At 39.3% G+C, this 17,795-nt stretch overlaps 2 protein-coding genes across 2 annotated transcripts in view; both read left to right on the plus strand.

Annotated features, from left to right (window-relative positions):
* Positions 1 to 1,653: 1,653 nt before the first annotated feature.
* On the plus strand, positions 1,654 to 9,599 carry GNG4 (guanine nucleotide binding protein (G protein), gamma 4). Its single transcript, XM_009329165.1, has 2 exons — positions 1,654 to 1,753; positions 8,841 to 9,599. Exons 1-2 carry the CDS (start codon positions 1,658 to 1,660, stop codon positions 8,967 to 8,969), a joined length of 225 nt encoding a protein of 74 aa, XP_009327440.1. The 5' UTR covers positions 1,654 to 1,657; the 3' UTR covers positions 8,970 to 9,599.
* A 6,069-nt stretch (positions 9,600 to 15,668) lies between these two features.
* B3GALNT2 (beta-1,3-N-acetylgalactosaminyltransferase 2) overlaps positions 15,669 to 17,795 on the plus strand; it is a 35,946-nt gene continuing 33,819 nt past the window's right edge. Inside the window, exons 1-2 of the mRNA XM_009329221.1 lie at positions 15,669 to 15,796; positions 17,520 to 17,767. Coding sequence (XP_009327496.1) covers positions 15,669 to 15,796; positions 17,520 to 17,767 — 376 coding nt within the window. The remainder of the gene's footprint in view (positions 15,797 to 17,519; positions 17,768 to 17,795) is intronic.

Below are 17,795 nucleotides of genomic sequence, written 5' to 3' on the forward strand. Positions count from 1 at the left end.
CCGCTCCATGATCTTCCCCGGCACTGAGGTCAGGCTAACAGGCCTGTAGTTCCCCGGATGAACCGCATTGGTTCACATTGGTCACATTGGCCAGCCTCCAGTCGTCTTTGGAAAGGAGAAGAAACAGCTATCTTTGCCTTGTCTTTGAACATCTGTGTTTTGTGAAATCAAAGCAGTTAAAAAGTTATTCATTCTTTTTGTGATCTGGATCGTGTACTTCTATTGACTCTAACATGCTTAAGGCACCGTATATACATTTTTTTTTTTACAAGAGCATTTCCTGTGTCCTACTTAATTTCCTGTTTGTATCTCATACCCCAGTGACTGGATCAGGTAAGCTATTGAGGCTCAAGAAGGGAAATTTGTGTAGTTCTAGCTGTTCACTTCTTGTCCAGAAATAAGCTGGAAGTATTCATTTTGAAAGATCTGAGTCTAAAACTCTTTTGGCAGCAATACAAAATGCCTCCTTTTGTGTGTTTTCTCCTGTGTCCCATCTGCTTCTCACACCCTGTGTCCTATGCACTGCCTAACTTTGTATTGGTTTCTAACACTCGGTGCTAGACTGATCTTGCTTCAGGTGGCGCTTGTGGCATACCATATATACAGGACCATAGGCGAGTGTTTTGGCTGATTGAAACCTCAGCACCTAGTCTTACTAGGTAGCATAACTAGTCCAGGACCTGTCTAGGTCATCTGTATCCTATCTTATCTGTCTTTCCTCGTGGGCTTAGCCCAACTTCCAATGACTTCAAAATTGTTACTTGTGGTGGACCAGCTCTGCATAATAGTGTCAGCGCGAGGTCTCCTAACATGCAGAACACCTAGGGCATGTATGTTGTAAGTTTACTCAAGGTTCGAATGTAGTCATCTTGACTAATCTGGTAACAATGCTGAGGACTGCATGATAACGAGTTGACTTACCCTCGAGCCCTCAGGGGGTAGCAATGCAAGCAAACCAAACAGTGACATACCTTAATTAGATGTCCCTTCCCAAGAGCTGCAGATCTCTTAAAAATTAATACATTTCTATACTGTATAGTATACTGCACTGGTTTTTAGTAATCGTTAGACTTCACTGGGGATGTGTAAGTGAAAAGTTGGAAACCACTGCATTATTTCTTCTTAATCTGTTACTTCATTTCTAAACTCCTTAAATCTATAGTCAGAATTTTGACTCGTTCTCTATCTTAAAAATTCTCTCTTTCTGGTGCTTGGTGAGAGCATTGTGGCATTCATTTTCATCGCGCACATTCCTGAACTTGTTTTCATGTTACTAGGTGTTAACTGGGGAATGGAGCCAAACTGCGTAATGGCTGCAAGGTCTGTTTGTGAACAGCTGTTCTGCGTTGGCAGTCTGAACCAGGGCAACCATTTCTACTGAAATAACGGCCATGTACTCTGCATGTGTATGTTGTTTGCAGAACTCAGACTGAATACTGGCAGTTGAGAATACAAATATGTAATGCAATAAGGTGCTATTGAACAAGAGAACAGAAATAAATGGTGCCTGGTTTGTATTTGTGACCTACAGACTGGCAGTGTCAATGTGGATGGCTAGGGTTGGTTAGATTTCAGATAACTGTCTTCTCGCTAATTGCTGTACTTGCTACCTGTACTTTTACATTGTCTCAACTTTGTCTCTTTTAGGAAAAACAAAATGAAGGAACTAGTGTCAAACAGTACAACCAATATATCTCAAGCCAGGAAAGCTGTGGAGCAATTAAAAATGGAAGCATACATGGATAGGATGAAGGTAAACTTAGACTTATTGTTGATATTTTGAATTCACTCACTAGCTTGTGGTACAGCCTCCCTTTAATATTGCAGAAAGACTCGATCAGTTGAAATCAAAATTCTGTGTTGAGCTATAAAACAGTATTCAGTACTGTGAATTAGTCACGTACTAACTGCTTGGCTCTAGCGAAATGATTTTCAAAGACTGGCTTCTAGTCTGCTTCTGTATGAGTGCCTTTTACATCTGACAAAAGTGGTGTTTTGTGAAATATTTAAAATCAGCTGACACATGCACAGGTGCTCTTCTTTGTCACCTCTAGCTGAATGTAAGTGCAGCTCAGGTTTCTCAGTGGTAGGGTAAGCTGTCCTTTAAGAACTGGAATAAGTCTTTAAGATATTGCAGTACTTTTGAATAATGATGAGATGAGATGAATTGCTTTGATTTGTTTTGTTTTAGCACAGATGTCATTGCACAAAAATATGTATGATTGCAATGTTCAGTTATGATTCTTCACACTTGATAGCCTGTTGTATGTGAAGATTTGGTTTTATCATGCCTCTAAATGTATGCGCATTAAATGTTTTAACTAAAGGCACTATTAAACAGAGGTTCTCAACATTTTTAACCAGAAAAGCCTGTGGGATTATTCTTCCCTGTCATTCTGCCTTCCACTAGGCTAAGATTTTGTGAATAAATCAAGCACCTAAAAACTAGTAATGTCATAGAAAGTTTCAAGAAAGCAATGCTCATCTCTTTTGCGTGCTCTCTCTCTCTCTGCCTCTGAAAATAGGGAATAATTATTTGAATGAAATATCCAGCCTTTACAAGTAAGAAGAGTTTAGAGATGGAAAGGCTAGAAAAAGGAATGCATTTAAATAATCAGTTTTTCTGCAAACAACTGTAACTGAGATGTTACAAACTGTAACTTTGTAACTGAGGTTACAAACTCAGTAAGACAGTTTAGAAATGTTATACATTAAATTCTTCATGTAGTCTTAACTCAGTCTGTTTGTCCATCCATCCTGTGTGCTGAAATCCTGCATGTAGTCAGCATGGGGCAATAGTATATAATTACGATTTTAAGATAGTATCAGATCATAAACTCAGTAATTAGATAGTATTTGTAATTCAGAAATATTAGTGCAATTCACATGAGTAGTCAATCTTGCTTATATGAAAACATCATTTTCAGTTACTCCATTTTGTTGCAGTTTATGGCAATGTCTTGTAAGACCATTGAATTTGCAAAACTGTGGTTTCTATCTTGTATAATGTCTTGACAAATTCATCACACAATAGATGCCGGTTCACAGGGGCAGGTATTTCTGTTTCCTTCAGTAGGGGAAAAAATTACTGAAGGAGACACTGCCTTTTCAGTGTCCGATGGGGTTAGTCCCCCGATTCAGGCCATATCGCAGCTGGATGAACAACAGAACTGACAAGAAGGAGTGGGTATGTGTGAGCGGCAGAGGAAAGGGTTAGAAAAGTACAGCCCAGTTTATTGGAATTTGAAATTGTTGCTACTTAGTAGATTGTCTTAAACTTGCTTTTATAGAATCACTGGTAACTGTCACATACCACATTGTTAGCTCAATATGAATAGCTTTATTAGTTAGATGTATAAAGTTCTTAATTACATATGTAAGAAAGACATAGGTTATTTTTACAGTTAGTTTAATTAAAAAGAACACAATTATTAGCAACTGTGGCAGACCTAAAAACTAGATAGCTTGAAAGTGCAATTACTTCACCTTTCAAAACAGCTTGGGACCAAAAAGGCACCAAAGAAAATCTAATGTGTTTCAGTATTCTGAGGGTTCCTGTACTAACATAAACCAAATATGATTTGCAAAAGGTTGATGTCTTAATTGTTCAAAGAAAATCTAGAAATTATCTGAGGGATTGTGAGAAGAGATTGGCTGGCTTTTTATTCCCTCAAGATCTGCTTTGCATTTTAATCTTGGAAACAGTTAAGTGTGTGTTTCAGTGTAGCCAGATTTTACCAAGAGACTTTCCAGTGGTTTCAACAGGAGATTTTGAGTTCCCAGATCATAACTGTAAAGGTAGAGAAATGTACTTACTCCCTTTTTTTCTGGTGTTCTGCATCTGCTTAAACTAGTTAGACATTTAACAAAAGATCAGTGCTTTCCAAATAATCTAATTAAACACTGTTTTGCAAGTAGCTATAACCAAGTGGTTATTCCCATAATAGACGAGACCACATTGTTAACATTAAAAGGGAAATTTTCAAGGTGCCTGCATTGTTGACTAGGGAAATCAGAAGTTCCAGCTCATTTTTCTACTACAAAGGCATTTTGTTTTCTGTGCATAGTAGCTGCCATAACCAGGAAGAGTTAGGTCTGCTCAATTAAAATCTTGTAGTTGGAAGTATGTTGATAGTTGCCCATTCCCTGCTGCGTTCTGGATTTTTCAACCAATTTAAAAATCAAGTCCTGTAACCAGTCAGAGCAGCAAGCAATAGTGTTTTGAGGTTTCACAAAGACAACTCACTGTTGAGGTGTGAAAGAAGCAGGACAACTTAAAAGGGGAGGATGAAGTTATTGGTGTATTGATCAGTAGTTGGAAGGAGTATTACTGCGGTGGGTTTTTGTAAACTGTAAGAATCCCAGAAGGATTGTAAATTGAACCTGTCTTACTTCCCCACAGAAGGAATGGCTAGATTTATAATGGAGAAGTCAGTAGGAAGCAGGAGGCGCAGATTTCAAGCTAGGAAACATCAAATGAAATCAGACGAACAGTGGCCTCATGACTGGTAGGATAACGTGTCTTCCAAAGATGCTAGCAGTAAAGTTGAGAAAGCAAAGATAATATTGGTGCTTTATCACAGTTGTCCCCAGAATAAAGCACTGATTAATCTTGTCTTTGCAAGCAGAAAAGCAAGAAGGAGTGCCCTGACATTTAAGAATCATCGTGCTTCAGTTATTATTGCATTTTCTTTTTTCTTAAGAAGGTAGAAAATATTCCTGACTGGTTCTGAATAGTGTTGGGAGATAAGCAGCAGGATTGCCAATAAATGTGTGTGAATCTCTTTGTTTTAGATGTAAAGGATAAGCAGAGTGGGTGTCATAGCAAGGATGGTAATTAGTCACAATCCATGACAAGACAGATGACATAGTAATTGCAGCATTTTGCCCTGTCATTGAAGCTTATAATTATTAGTGCAGCTAACAGGATTATGTTCTAACTTTGGCTGGTTTTATCACCTCTGTTATTCTGAAATATAATGGTAAAATTCCACAGTCCTCCTGAGACTAATTCTTTAAAGCATCAGGGTCGAGTGTTTTGTTGGGTTTTTTTCATTTTGGTAATATGACGACCAGATGTGTTTTTCACGACACAGAATAAAAATAACTGTATAAATGTGAGATCGGCATGATACATACATACTCCATCCCCTCTATCTATGCACCTTAAAAGGTTAAAAAAAATGAAATGTTAACTTTCTGTTAGAATTCATCAATCAAACTGGAGTCTGATTTTTTTTCTTTAGCCACTTCTGCAATATGTATAAATTACTTTGAATCTGCAGACCAAGCTGCATTGCCTAGGAGAGCTGAAATGATAAAGTGTTAACTTCATTGGAATAGTCAAATTACATGCATTTATTTTAATTCTTGATAAAAGCTGTTCTGAAACTGTCCGGCAGCATTCAGCTACAAATAAACCTAAAGGTGAGTAAAAGCTATGATAGGGTGGCCTTCATTTAACTTCCTCCAGGACACAAATAGGATGATCAGCATGTTATTTTGCGTAGTAACAAACCACAGTATTGGCCGTTAGGCAACCTCTGCGTGCTGACATACACTAAAGCAGGCGTCTCTGCTGTAGCCTTAATGCGATGCTCAATGCGGAGGTCTTCCGCCACTGTTGTGCTGAATAAAAACACTGAGCAGGAAACTTGCTGGAGGCGACGTTGTATTTCGCTCTTTTTTGGCCACAGTTCTGACTTCGCCAGCACTGCTCACAGCCACAGGAACCAATGTTTTCATTGCTCCTGGAACATCATCAGCTAACTAACTCCTCTTAGTAAATGGTCATCATTCCACTGCACAAGCCTGAGCTATTCCAGTTTAAGTGAAGAAATGGCCGTAATTCAGTTTTATAACCACTGTAATCCCAATGGGAAGCTTTCTCCTCCCCAAACCTTCTATTTTTTTAAAGGATGAAAATACATGGCCTCGTACAGGCTGGGAAGTTTAGTTAGTGACAACGTGCTGAAATGTGATTGTGTTCCTCAGTTCCTTGTTGCAGGTTTGTTTTCTACTAAATCGTACTATGTATTACGGTACATAATATTACATTTATATATTACTACAAACATTAGTTTGCTAAAAGCAAACTAATTTGTGAATTAAACACTGTGACATTGGATAAAGTGCTTGCTCTGCTTCACGATGTTTGGCATTCCTACCAGCACATTAGAGGACAAGTTAGATACAAAAAAATTATGTTGTGCTTTTGCTAGTGAAAATCCTTTTCATTGTTATATGATGTCAAAGCACAGTAAGATGTAGAGAAACAGAAAATTATATTGCTGGGTTTATCACATCTAAGAATGATGACTGATATTGTACTTCTCTTCCACTGAACGAAAAGCAATATACTCGGGCTGATGCCACTTGTCCATCCATGGAACAAACAAGATAGTGGTGGGAAGGTCGGTCTGTTGAAGTCCAGCGTTGGTTCTCTGCTCCTGTAGGGTCAGTCTACTTAAAAAGATTGCTGGTTTCATGAATAAAATAACTTAGTAGCTTAATAATTGAAGACGAAATGTGCTGGGCATCTTTAATAAACCCTGTCTCTGGGACCCAGAGAATTAGACTAGCTCTCCATTAGGTTTTATGGCAGTAACATTTATTATGACATATCACTGAAAACGTCATTGAGCTTTTTGTGGGCACCTGTGGCGCTGAGTTGGACCTGCTCTGTTTGAATGCAAGAGTTCAGGACCAGCTAGTAAGTTAATTAGAGCATAGAACTGCCTTAAATTGAGACACGCAGCTAAGCTTGAAGGACAATAGAAAAGTGAAAAAGTGTATGTTAAATAATTATGAATGTGATTGTCATTACTTGAAAATACTTCTCCAAAATGCTGTGGTGGTACATTCCTCCTAACATTGCTGGAAACATGCTAACCTCCTTTTCAGCGGATGCATTCTATGCTAGTTTATACTTTGCTGAGGTACAGCATAAGTCATTAGCAAAGAAAAGTATGTTTGCTGTCTTTTGATCTTTCTTGGGCTTGATAGAAATTTCATAGTCCGTCTACATTGTGCCTCTCTTTGGAGAATCTACTTTTTAAAAATTCATGAGTAAATTTAAATGAAAATTTGGAACATGATAGGATTCCTAAGTTTTCTGTTTGGCCATTACAGTTCTACCTCTCTAATCTAGACGGTGCCCTCACACCCTAAGACTCATTCTTTTGTCATTGCTTAGCTAGCAGCTAATTGAACTACGTCTGAAAATAATTACAGTCCTTTCTTTGTACTTGAAGTCTGTCATTTTCCAGACATTTTTGTTTGACCTGCTTCTCTTTTGAGAAGCACTGGGCCTTCTGAATATCCCTGCTGATTTTCTCGGTTTAGTGCTCAGTCTTCTGCTTTGCAGACAGCAACCTGTTGTTCCCATGTAGTGTCTCTGCCCACCCTTTTGTCTTACAGGCCAATTCAAAGGCAAATGAATTTTAAGTAACGTAAACACCCTTGCTTCCTCTGCTAGGAGGATATTCTATACTGGGATGCCAACCATAGGTACTTTATGGGTTTAAGCATTCTACAAAGGCATGTTTTAGTGGATATTTAAAAAATAAAAAGTCAGTTATTTTCTTCCAGAAGTTAATTTAAATTTTATGCGAATCCTGATCCAACACCCATTGACTTCATAGGTCTAACCTGAAGCCTGCTGCAGGCTGGACTCATGCCAAAGCAAGCAGGGTGTGGGGAAGCTAAAGCTAACAGTGATGACACACCTGCTAGAAAAATACCAGAAATCCGATTTGTTTTTCCTCTTCACTATAGTTGTGCAAACATGCTGACCTCAGTGTTTGACTCAGGAGAAGCTGTCATGGTGCTCAGAGAAAAGGCTTTTTTGTAAAGACTTCCTATCTCATTTTCTCAACTCTATCATAATATTGAAAACACAATAATTAAACAAAGCAAAGAGATACAGGTAGTTGTAAATATCTTGCTAACTGAGCAGAGCAAAAATATTTCGTATATACATTCTAAATCCTTGAAAAAATAAATGAGTCACAGTGGCCTGATGTCACCGATATTCTTAGGGCACAAGTGGTTTAATATTTCATTTTTCATTTAATGCAAAATATCTTGTCTGCCGACACACTGTTACATTTCTGTAGGACTTTTCAGTAAGCACAAACCAATGTTCTGAACTTGGAGACTTTAACACTTCTAAAATGAGCAATTCTAAAATGTTAAGATCAAAAATATTAAGGTAATGCTGTGAATAAATTACTACTTACAGTAACTTACTAAGCAGAAGATAGTAGTCTGACTTCATTGAAAAGAGCAATATTTAGCTTAAATGAGAGCTATGGCACGTGATGATCAAGTTTTGCTCCTGACTTGTTATTTCTTTTTAATCCCACGGTCATGTGCCTAAAGAACTTTTTGTTTGTTTGTTTTGCATCCAGAGGAGCAAAGGGTAGAGAGGGTGTTTGTGGAAGACCTTACAACCCGGCTGCTCTGATGACTGGGAATAAGAGCTGAAGCAGGCAGCCTCCACAGAAACACACGCTTCAAGGAGAGTCCCTATTGCTTATGGGCCATTAGCATATACGTGTTTTAATGAGTATATGCCCCTGACCTTCCTTCTGAGGGAGAGGATCAGCTGAACACGAATCATACAACTTGACACTGTCTCGTGTGACTATGTTAAATAAAATCTATGTAAGGATTGCTAGGCCTATTCAGAGTTGTTGTCTCTAGTAATTTAAAGGATAAACCAATCTACTCCTATTTGATGGTAGGCTCCGTTATCATATGTCATACGAAGAATATTTATGCAGTGCTGATTGGTTCAGAATTCAGTGTTACAGTAGTTCTCTCTTCTCTTCTGTTAGGTGTCCAAGGCTGCAGCAGATTTACTGGCATACTGTGATGCTCATATCGGAGAAGATCCCCTTATTATTCCAGTGCCTGCGTCTGAAAATCCCTTTAGGGAGAAGAAACTCTTTTGTACTATCCTTTGAGTCAGTTTTCAATTAAAAATGTCTTCTGCTACAATTCGGTATCAGTGTTGCATGCTTTTAGTTTTAGCATTTTTTTCTTCAGATATCAATACTTAGCCTAAAACTACAATATTTTTAGAAGGTAGTGCATTTTATGGTAAAAAATTAAAAAAAAAAATCCTAAAAAATTCAAGGTAATCCTTATCTTTCAGACTAATGTATGAGTTTAATTTCAGTTCTTCATGAAGATTCTTTTGGCCTTAATGAAAGCATTGAGTACAGTATCAAATTGTAGATATCTTTGCCAGTCATAGATTTTTCTGAGACCTGTATGAGTCATACCGATTCTGAAGCTATTTTTAACATTCTTATTTTCTTTGGAAGGTTAATTTAATTCATTTGCCTTTACAAATTTATATCTAAAAAGAGTAGTGTGACCTTTCCTCAAGTAACACTGTTTAGGAAAAAATGCCAATGGTTTACGATGTGTGGAACGATCAGTCTTATACAGCAAGTGGTGTTTATAAATATGTTTTGTGAAGACTGTAATAAACTTGACTCCAAAAACAATCTTAGTAAAGCAACATTGTAACTACAAGCAAAATGAAGATGTGTAGCTACACACCAGGACCGCATCAATAAAACTGTAGAAAAACGTGGCTGCTTGTATCTTATTTTGAACGATAATGATTTAAATTATTTTAGAAAGTAAACTGAACTGTAATAGAGCAGCTGTTCCTGAGGGTCTTAGTGGAGGGTGTAAATCTGCCCTGATCAGTACAGGGAGGAGGATTACATTTTCTAAGCAGCTCTCTACATGCTTTCGCCCGTGAGAGCAAGACTTTATGGGGATCGAGAGTAATGGTAAATGAATGTTGTTCCAGAATATGCAGCGAGACCATCGGCAGCCACTAAGTTTGTGTATTTTGAAGCCGCAGATTAGTCATGAGATAAGTTATCAGCAAGTAATCTGTGGGGGCTCTGGGAGGTTTTTTTGTTTTGACTTTGTTTAAAGTGCAGCCAGAGGAAAAGAATGAGGTATGGAATATGACTGATCCGTCTTCTTCATTAGGTAAAATTAAGCTCAGTCAAGGCATCTGATGGAAACAACTGTGACATTATTGACTTTTTTTTTTTATTATTATTCTCCTTCAAAAAAAAGTGAAAGCTCCTCTCTGGTCTGATATATTAGGAGAGTTCCCTCACTGCAGTACTTTGCGTACAGTGTGCCAATATACTGGAGATGTCACTCCTTGGAAATGCCTGTGAGGTCAGCCCCACACGTAAGGCGGGAGACAATTTCGTTGGAGGACTGCGCTAGTCTGACTGAGCCGCGGCTCTGAACAGCCAGCCATGATGGAGCGTGCTTCCTCCGCACAAACTTGTATTCCATCAGCGTCTTACGTACCTGCAAGGCAAAGACTAGCTGAGGAGCTGAGGGCCTTGGGATGTACTTAAATGCTGAATTTAGGTGCTAAAAAAGGGCAGTTTGGTGAATGAAGCCATTTGTATTTAGCCCAAAGTGCACATACCTGCTCCAGCTTATTTTTAGCGGTTTCCGTCAGTGTTTGTGGTACTGTTTTGTGCAGTGGAAATACAAGATGTCTGCGTTGCACAAGTTTTCTTTTCTGTGCCAATCAGCTTGGATAATGTGCCGCGCCCAGCCGCATCCAGCTACCGGTGTAGTCACACGAGGCAGGTGGCTTTGGACTGTGGTTCTGCTGCAGGCCAGCTCATTCACCACACCTGCCTGGCACGGAACCTCCCTGTTGATTTGCTTCCTGTAATATTACTGTAAAAAACCAATATTCCTTCTAACCAATAGGCTTTTGGGATGCCTGTCATTTAAAGGTTTGGTTTTTAATTTGGCGGCTGAAGATATCCGTAGTCTCGTAGGCACAGAGCTGCTTCACAGTACCTATTCTGAAAAACGTTCAAATGTCTTGTCCGGGTCTTGTCTTGGCTAGGTTCCTCCTTGGTTCCTACTTCGAAGTTTTCAGCTTAAGGTTCCCGTTCCTAACTTTTAACAAGAATATTTCTTAATGCATGGTGAGTTCAGGTTTATTTTGGAGGTAGAGAAGCAGTCTTTAGCAAACTGAGTAGCTATTTTATTGACAGTGAAATAAAAACGGCTTTCTGAAAATATTTGTTAAAAAGGAGCAACAAAATGCTTAATAAGGTTCTTTAGGGAATCCTTCCTACACTGCACGTGATTTGGTAACTGCTCTGATCACCATGGCAACATTTTCATTTGTCCTTCCGCATGTATGGTTTTAACTGGAACAGCAAGGGAGGGGAATATAGGGCATACAGCTTTATTCTCAAAGGCTTTGTAACAACTTGCATTTGTGGCTCATCATTAGCATTCCCATCTAAAATAACAAAATTGCCACAGCTTATTACAGTATTGCGAACAGCTTGCTTTCTGTTTCCAATTAGCGTCAGCATCTGAGGTTCTGAGATTGAAACATTTCACGGTAGTTTTGAGCATCGCTAGTTAGGAGAGCTGCAAAAATCCGGTATTATTTTTCAGAAGTGGTGAATGTGATTATCTTGGACTTCAGGTTTTTCTCCAAAATTTTTCCTGAATGAAAAGTGAAGGTGTTGGACCTCTTATGTTTTTAATAGCTGGCTCTCATATTTGTGGTTTCTTTCATCAGTTCATAACTTAATCAGGTAAAAAAAATCTGTATCTATTAAGATGCTTCATGCTTCTAGTTTCAAAAAAGAAAACAAGTGGAGTACCGTAAATTACACATTTATTTTAGCAGATGTCTATAATGTATCTGAAGAGGTTAAACTATATAAGCATAACTCCTTAGTGGAAAACAGGACAGCTTTCTCTAATATCATTGGGCCTTATTTACCAGTTCCTTGAATGAATATAAACTACTGGCAAATTACTAATTTGAAGGGGGGAAAAAAAGGGAGGGGGGGGAGGGGGGGCACACCTGGAAGATCAGCAGTTGAAATAATTGTAACAGCTTTGGATCACATAAGAATATATGACTTTATTCAAGAACACCATCAAAATACTGACTTTCTGAAGAGAATGGCATCTTTTTTTTTATGCCAGCTTGATCCGCAGATCAACATTAAAAGAATGTCTTTTCCTCCGGTCCCTCCAAACCATAAAACGTCTTCGTCGTCATATTTTTTGCTGCTTTGACCTTTGAGGTGGGTTAGGTAATCTGCCCTTGATAGTTGAGTTTCATGCTCAAACATCTTGCCTCAAACTGTACACAAAAATATCTGAAAATTCTTAGACGTTTTTCTAAAAATAAATCCATATTATATGATGAAGTATAGCACGATTTAAAAAAAAAAAAAAAGCCCTCCAAAATGTGGCTTTGTCTCACAGCAAGGTACCCTGTAGGCCGAAGCAATGAGTTTTTATTTTCATCAAACTGCCTGATTTGATTCTCACTAACTTCAGCGAGAACAAGACCAGGCCTGTTACCCTCCTGGCATTGTACTCTTCTCTCTCTCTGTTTTATTTCATATGCCATTAAGCTTGTCACTTTTTATTTCGGGCCCAGAAAATAATGCATGCTCGCTGCTGGCAGTGTGAGTTGGTGCTGTCATCTCATGCAATGAGAACTTCAGAAGTTGGGTTCAAGGAGTTTTTGACGTATTATTAGCAGTTCTTTCTTCATATCCTAGTGCTTGCTGCTCTGATGAAATGAGACTTCCCAATGGTGGACTAACGGTAAATTACAATGTATCAGTAGCACTTGTGGGGCCGGCTGTTCTGCATTCCTCACATTGATCTCCTTGGTTTACCTTGAATTTAAAATGTTATCATTTCAATACTGAAAACTATTTCTCTCCTCTCTATTACGTACAAAATTCCCCTTCCTTGCTTCCTACACCATGTATTAAATTAGTAGCAGGGTGCTTGGTTGGTGCTAATAGGCAAGATTTTTAAGCTAGCCCTTACAAAATTATGGTCAAAGGAGGGGAAAAAATGGAAGGAAGTTTAAATTAAGCTACTCTAGGTCACACCATAGATTAAAATAAATACAAACTTTGCTGTCAGTGACACAAAGGTAAATACAGGAGGTGTTGCCAGCTGAGTGATTCAGGAGGACATCGTAACAAAGAATTTTTGTAGTGACTTACAATAGGATCAGCTCCAGCAGAAGGAAAGAACACTTTAAGAACAACGGTCTGTAAAGGTGCATATTAAAGCCTGGAACTTTAATATAGCAGTCATTTATCCAGTTGGATTTCTGGTATCAAAGGAGTAACAAAAGGTGTACTTTGGGAGGACCCAATTATATAGTTTTTCCTATCTCTTCATTGTATAGGGGTAAAAATCTGTATACATAATTGTCCTAGATGATGACACAGTTACGGCTCTCCTTTGGGTCCTCATCAGAGTCTGGATTTGTTTCCTCAAGGAGACTAAAGAAAACTTGGGAGAGGAGTGGTTCCTAAGAAATAGAGGTTTCTTGTACTGAAAACTAACAATACTTCAAGTCATTAGACTGACTTAAATAGTACTGAAATGTGTGAAAAATAGTGGGCAAAATTACCAGAACAAGTGCTATATAAAATGTTACAGGCACCTGCATATTTAATCTTCAGGGAGAATGATATTTGGAATAAATATTGTACATTTGCATCTAATTGAATTCAGCTTTATCGCACTATTAAATTAAGTACAGCCATAAATACCAGAACTGGTATGGTAACGACTTTTCTCTCTGTTAGAGGAAGATGTATGTCTGAGTGTGTCAAGTACATTTACACCACTCGCACTGGTGAACAAACAAAACAAGCAGCTTTACCCTAAAATAAAGTCTTTCCCAAATTCCAAGTAGAAGTTGCACAGGATCGTCTATTACTGCCACCTACTGATAAAGTGATAAACAGCCGACTGAAACAGAAAAAAATATCAACGTCAACTAGAAATGACCCCAAAGGGGGATTTTAAATCAATACACGTGCTCTCAGAAACAGAGCGCCAGCCCTTCTGTTTTCATGGTCTGCATTGTGTAAGGTATCGCCCGTCACGGTGGTACTGCTGGGGTGTGATTCAACCCCACGCTTCAGTTCCAGACTTCTCAGTTTAGGAAAAGACGGAACTCAAATACATGATTTGGCTAAATAGGTCAGGTGACTAGCTAAAAAACACTTTAAAAGTTGTGGAAATCTGTGGGTGCATCAGTTGGAGTTGCTGTGAACTCCCTTCTTGAATTCCAGTTTCCCATGTAGCTCGGATGCCTGTTCCTCGTTGCCACCGTGCCACCAGTTGTGCCACCTCTTACACTTTTGCCTTTTGCTCCCTTGAGCAGGTGATGTGACTGTAAACGGCAGTAAGGCCTGGCTCTAGGGCCGAGCGGGCCCCCAGTGCAGTGAGCCACTAACAGTCTCTCCCGGTTGCCGTCCTCTTTGCAGGACTGTGCAGCAGCTTTCACGTGACTGACTGCTGCACCTTTCCTTCACACTCAAACTTTGCTCCTGGCTGCTGGGTTTTTTATTTCAGGGTGGTTTTTTCCCAATTATTGGAGTCTAGGCCAAATACTTCTTCGTGTGCCACAGCATAAGTATACAGCCAGAACAGAGCTTAGGCCACTCCACGCTTAGAATAGCATTTTACGGAAAATGCGCTAGGCATGGCATAAGGACGTGTTTCAAAAGACCACCCACTCCACAAAATCTACTTGTTGCATAGCCTCTCACTGTACCGTATCCTATCGTGCCTTCGAACTTCGGGCTGCATACTTGAGCCCTGTAGTCTTCATATAGCATGCTCTTAAGGGATGCGCAATTTTTTTCAGTGAAAGGAAGGAATGAGCCGAACTGTACAGAAAAGAACCACTGTGACTTTTTAAAAACCTTTCAAGTAGCAGTGACTTTGAAGATCTTTACAGTGTAACAGCCTCTCTCTGGCAAGTGTGGCTCACATGACTTCTGGCTGTAAAATTATCCTTAACTAACTTCCTTGTTGCAAAGACTGTTCATTACCACGGTTCTTGTAGTGCTGCTCATCTGAGAGGTTTCCCTCTGGAGAGCACACTGGCCTTTATCCTACTCATCAGAACACAACACGCAGATTTCCAATATATGTATCTGTCGTGCTGATATATGAATGTTAGTCATATCCTTAAAAGATTAAGTGAAAAAACTTCAGATGCTAAGATTCTCATGAAAAAATACCTAACAGAAACTTTGAGAACGTAAGGAATGTCATAAATAATAGCCTCTCTGATGCCTTTTCTTCTTTCCCAGACAGCCCGTGCAAGTTTTGTTCTGGGAGTTTGCTTCAGACTCTGGAAAATAACTATAGAGAGCAACTATGAAATACCTATTCATGAGAAATTAGAAGGCCATAAAAGTGATTATAGTTCTTTACAGTTCTGCCCATACCAGCTAAACAAATACTTGCAACAAGGATGTGAACACATTTGAGGATATTTAAACAGAATCTGAATAAATGCAAAAAATACATTAAAAGATCATTTAAAAAGCTAAGTTAAGCACCCATTTAAGAAAAGTCAGAGTTAAATTTGCTTATGCATCTTCTGTTTGCCTCTCTCATTTGTATGCACTACTATTCCAGATTGCTATTGCAGGAATTCCCACAAGGCACAGTATAGGCGATGCTCAGTTAATGAGCAGTTACTCAATACTATTTTGGTGTCTTTATTCATTGTGTAGCCTCGGGCCTGATTTACTCACAAATTTCTGCTTTCAGTGTAGAACTATTCCCCGATGAGCTTCTCTGTGGTGCTCATCACGGATTGCTTCACAAAGCATCTCCACAGTATCCTGGAGGAATGCGAGGGTGGAACTATTCCCATCTTACAGTGGGAAGCTGAGGCAGAGCCTGAATGGAACGGGTGAGATTGTCAGTACCTGCCTCTTCAGAGTACTTAGCTCTTTCAACATCTCAATGTTCCCATTTGCTCAAGCTTCAGCTACGAATCCCCAGCTCTACAAACTGGAGTGACTTTTGCAAGTCAAACGCCCAGAAACTAAGGGAAAAAAGCAACGTGAAATGTTTCGTTTCCTGATTGTCCTGGTATCGCACAGAGGCAATGACAGAACCCAGTTCTCCCGAGCAGCAATGACCCTTATCCTTGTAACAGTATTTCGTGGTCCCATCTCGTTCATCTTGCATCTTCTGCAACAAATGAAGCAGCCATCTGGTGCATCCTCCAGCAGAGCACGTCCATCCTAAAGCAGGGTAAGCACCATGAGGGGAAAATAGCACCAAGTCATGTAAAATTTTTTTAATGAAACGTAGTCTGAATATTATCTATCCGATGATAGATTATAATGAAATGAAAAATAATATGTGGCCAGTCTGCTTTGTAATCCCCCCAAGAGCTTAACTCTCTACCAGGCATGTGATTAAAAAGCATATTTGCTGTCATAGGCCTCAGCAGGACTTCCTATAAACCTTATTCTCTTCTGTACCTGCATCCTGAAGTCTTTGTGCCACTTGTTAAAAATAGCTGTATATTAGCTGCACATGAAGCAGCTAACCCCACCAGCTGGCTGTTGCCTGATTATTGGATATTTGGTGGTGTTCCACATCTCTACAAGACATTCCCCTGTTCGCGCTCTGAGATGTGCCTGTCAAGATTTACCATATAGGCGGTTTTGAGTCCATTTCTATTTTTGATTGTCATGAACACGACAAGGAGTCAACTAAGACTGTGAAATTTATTATTGCTGTATTGGTATGTTTGGATAACTGTGATGTCCTGCAAGCCGATTTTGTACGGTAGTTATCAACTCTTGTGCAGGTTAGGCTGAGTCTGATTAAAACAAAAATCCAACTGAACAACACCTTATTTCCAGAAGATGACAAGGATATTCTAATTTACCCCTCTCTAGAATAAGGGATGGTGACTTGGTCATCCACCATGATGCTCAAGTGACCACTTTGTGAGAGGACATGAAACTTGCAGCTCTACCTTTCTGTAAAGGAAAGTGAGTTGAGGAAAGTTGGGTTATCTTTGTCTGAATACGATGTCAGAGCTGTTTTGGTTCCTAGGTTCTTGCAATGCCAGTGAAAGGAAGACCCTACAGAATATTCTTGGACCTCAGAGAAGTCAGTCTAAACTGTGGCTTCTGCCACGAATCAGAGCCATGTGCCAAAACCGTTAAAACTTCTGCACAGAAAACATGAGGGAAGAAGAGCAAGTTACAACAGTTTTGCTGACCTAATTCAGGAAAACTTAAAGCCACTGCTCCAAACAGACATGAGGATGCAAAAACTTCATTTAAAACAATGGTCAGCAAAAGAATAGACAAATAATTTTAGACAAAGCAAGAATATTTTTTTCTTATTCTTAGTTAACTTCCTTAACTGGAAGTTAATTTGGAAAAACTGACTGGAAAAATTATGGAGAAGATTATACTGGGTACTATTGAAAGGCATTTAAAGAATAATGCAATCATCAGGCACAGTCAACATGGGTTCACAAAGGGAAAGTCCTGTTTAACTAATTGGATATCCTTCTATGATAAGGTCACCTGCCCAGTGGATGAAGGGAAGGCGGTGGATGTAGTTTTTCTGGGTTTTATTAAGGCTTTTGATACTGTTCCTCACAGCATTCTTCTGGACAAGCTGTCCAGCTGTGGGATGAGCGGGTTCAGGGTGCACTGGGTGAAGAACTGGCTGAAGGGCGGGGTTCAAAGGGTTGTAGCGAACGGGCCTACATCTGGCTGGCAACCGGTCACCAGCAGTGTTCCTCAGGGTTCAATTCTAGGGCCAGTTCTGGTCAATGTATTTATCGATGATCTGGATGCAGCAGTTGAATGCACCGTTAGCAAGTTTGCCGATGATACCAAACTGGGAGGTGCTGTTGACTCTCTTGAGGGACAAGA

Source organism: Pygoscelis adeliae, unplaced genomic scaffold, assembly GCF_000699105.1.
Source record: "Pygoscelis adeliae isolate BGI_AS28 unplaced genomic scaffold, ASM69910v1 Scaffold77, whole genome shotgun sequence".
NCBI classification, from domain to species: Eukaryota; Metazoa; Chordata; class Aves; order Sphenisciformes; family Spheniscidae; genus Pygoscelis; species Pygoscelis adeliae.

Bases quoted from the DNA above. Each gene is read 5' to 3' on its own strand.
- GNG4 (XM_009329165.1), top strand. From the start codon at position 1,658: ATGAAGGAACTAGTGTCAAACAGTACAACCAATATATCTCAAGCCAGG. The intron at 1,754-8,840 runs GTAAACTTAGAC...CTCTTCTGTTAG, and splicing joins CATACATGGATAGGATGAAG to GTGTCCAAGGCTGCAGCAGA.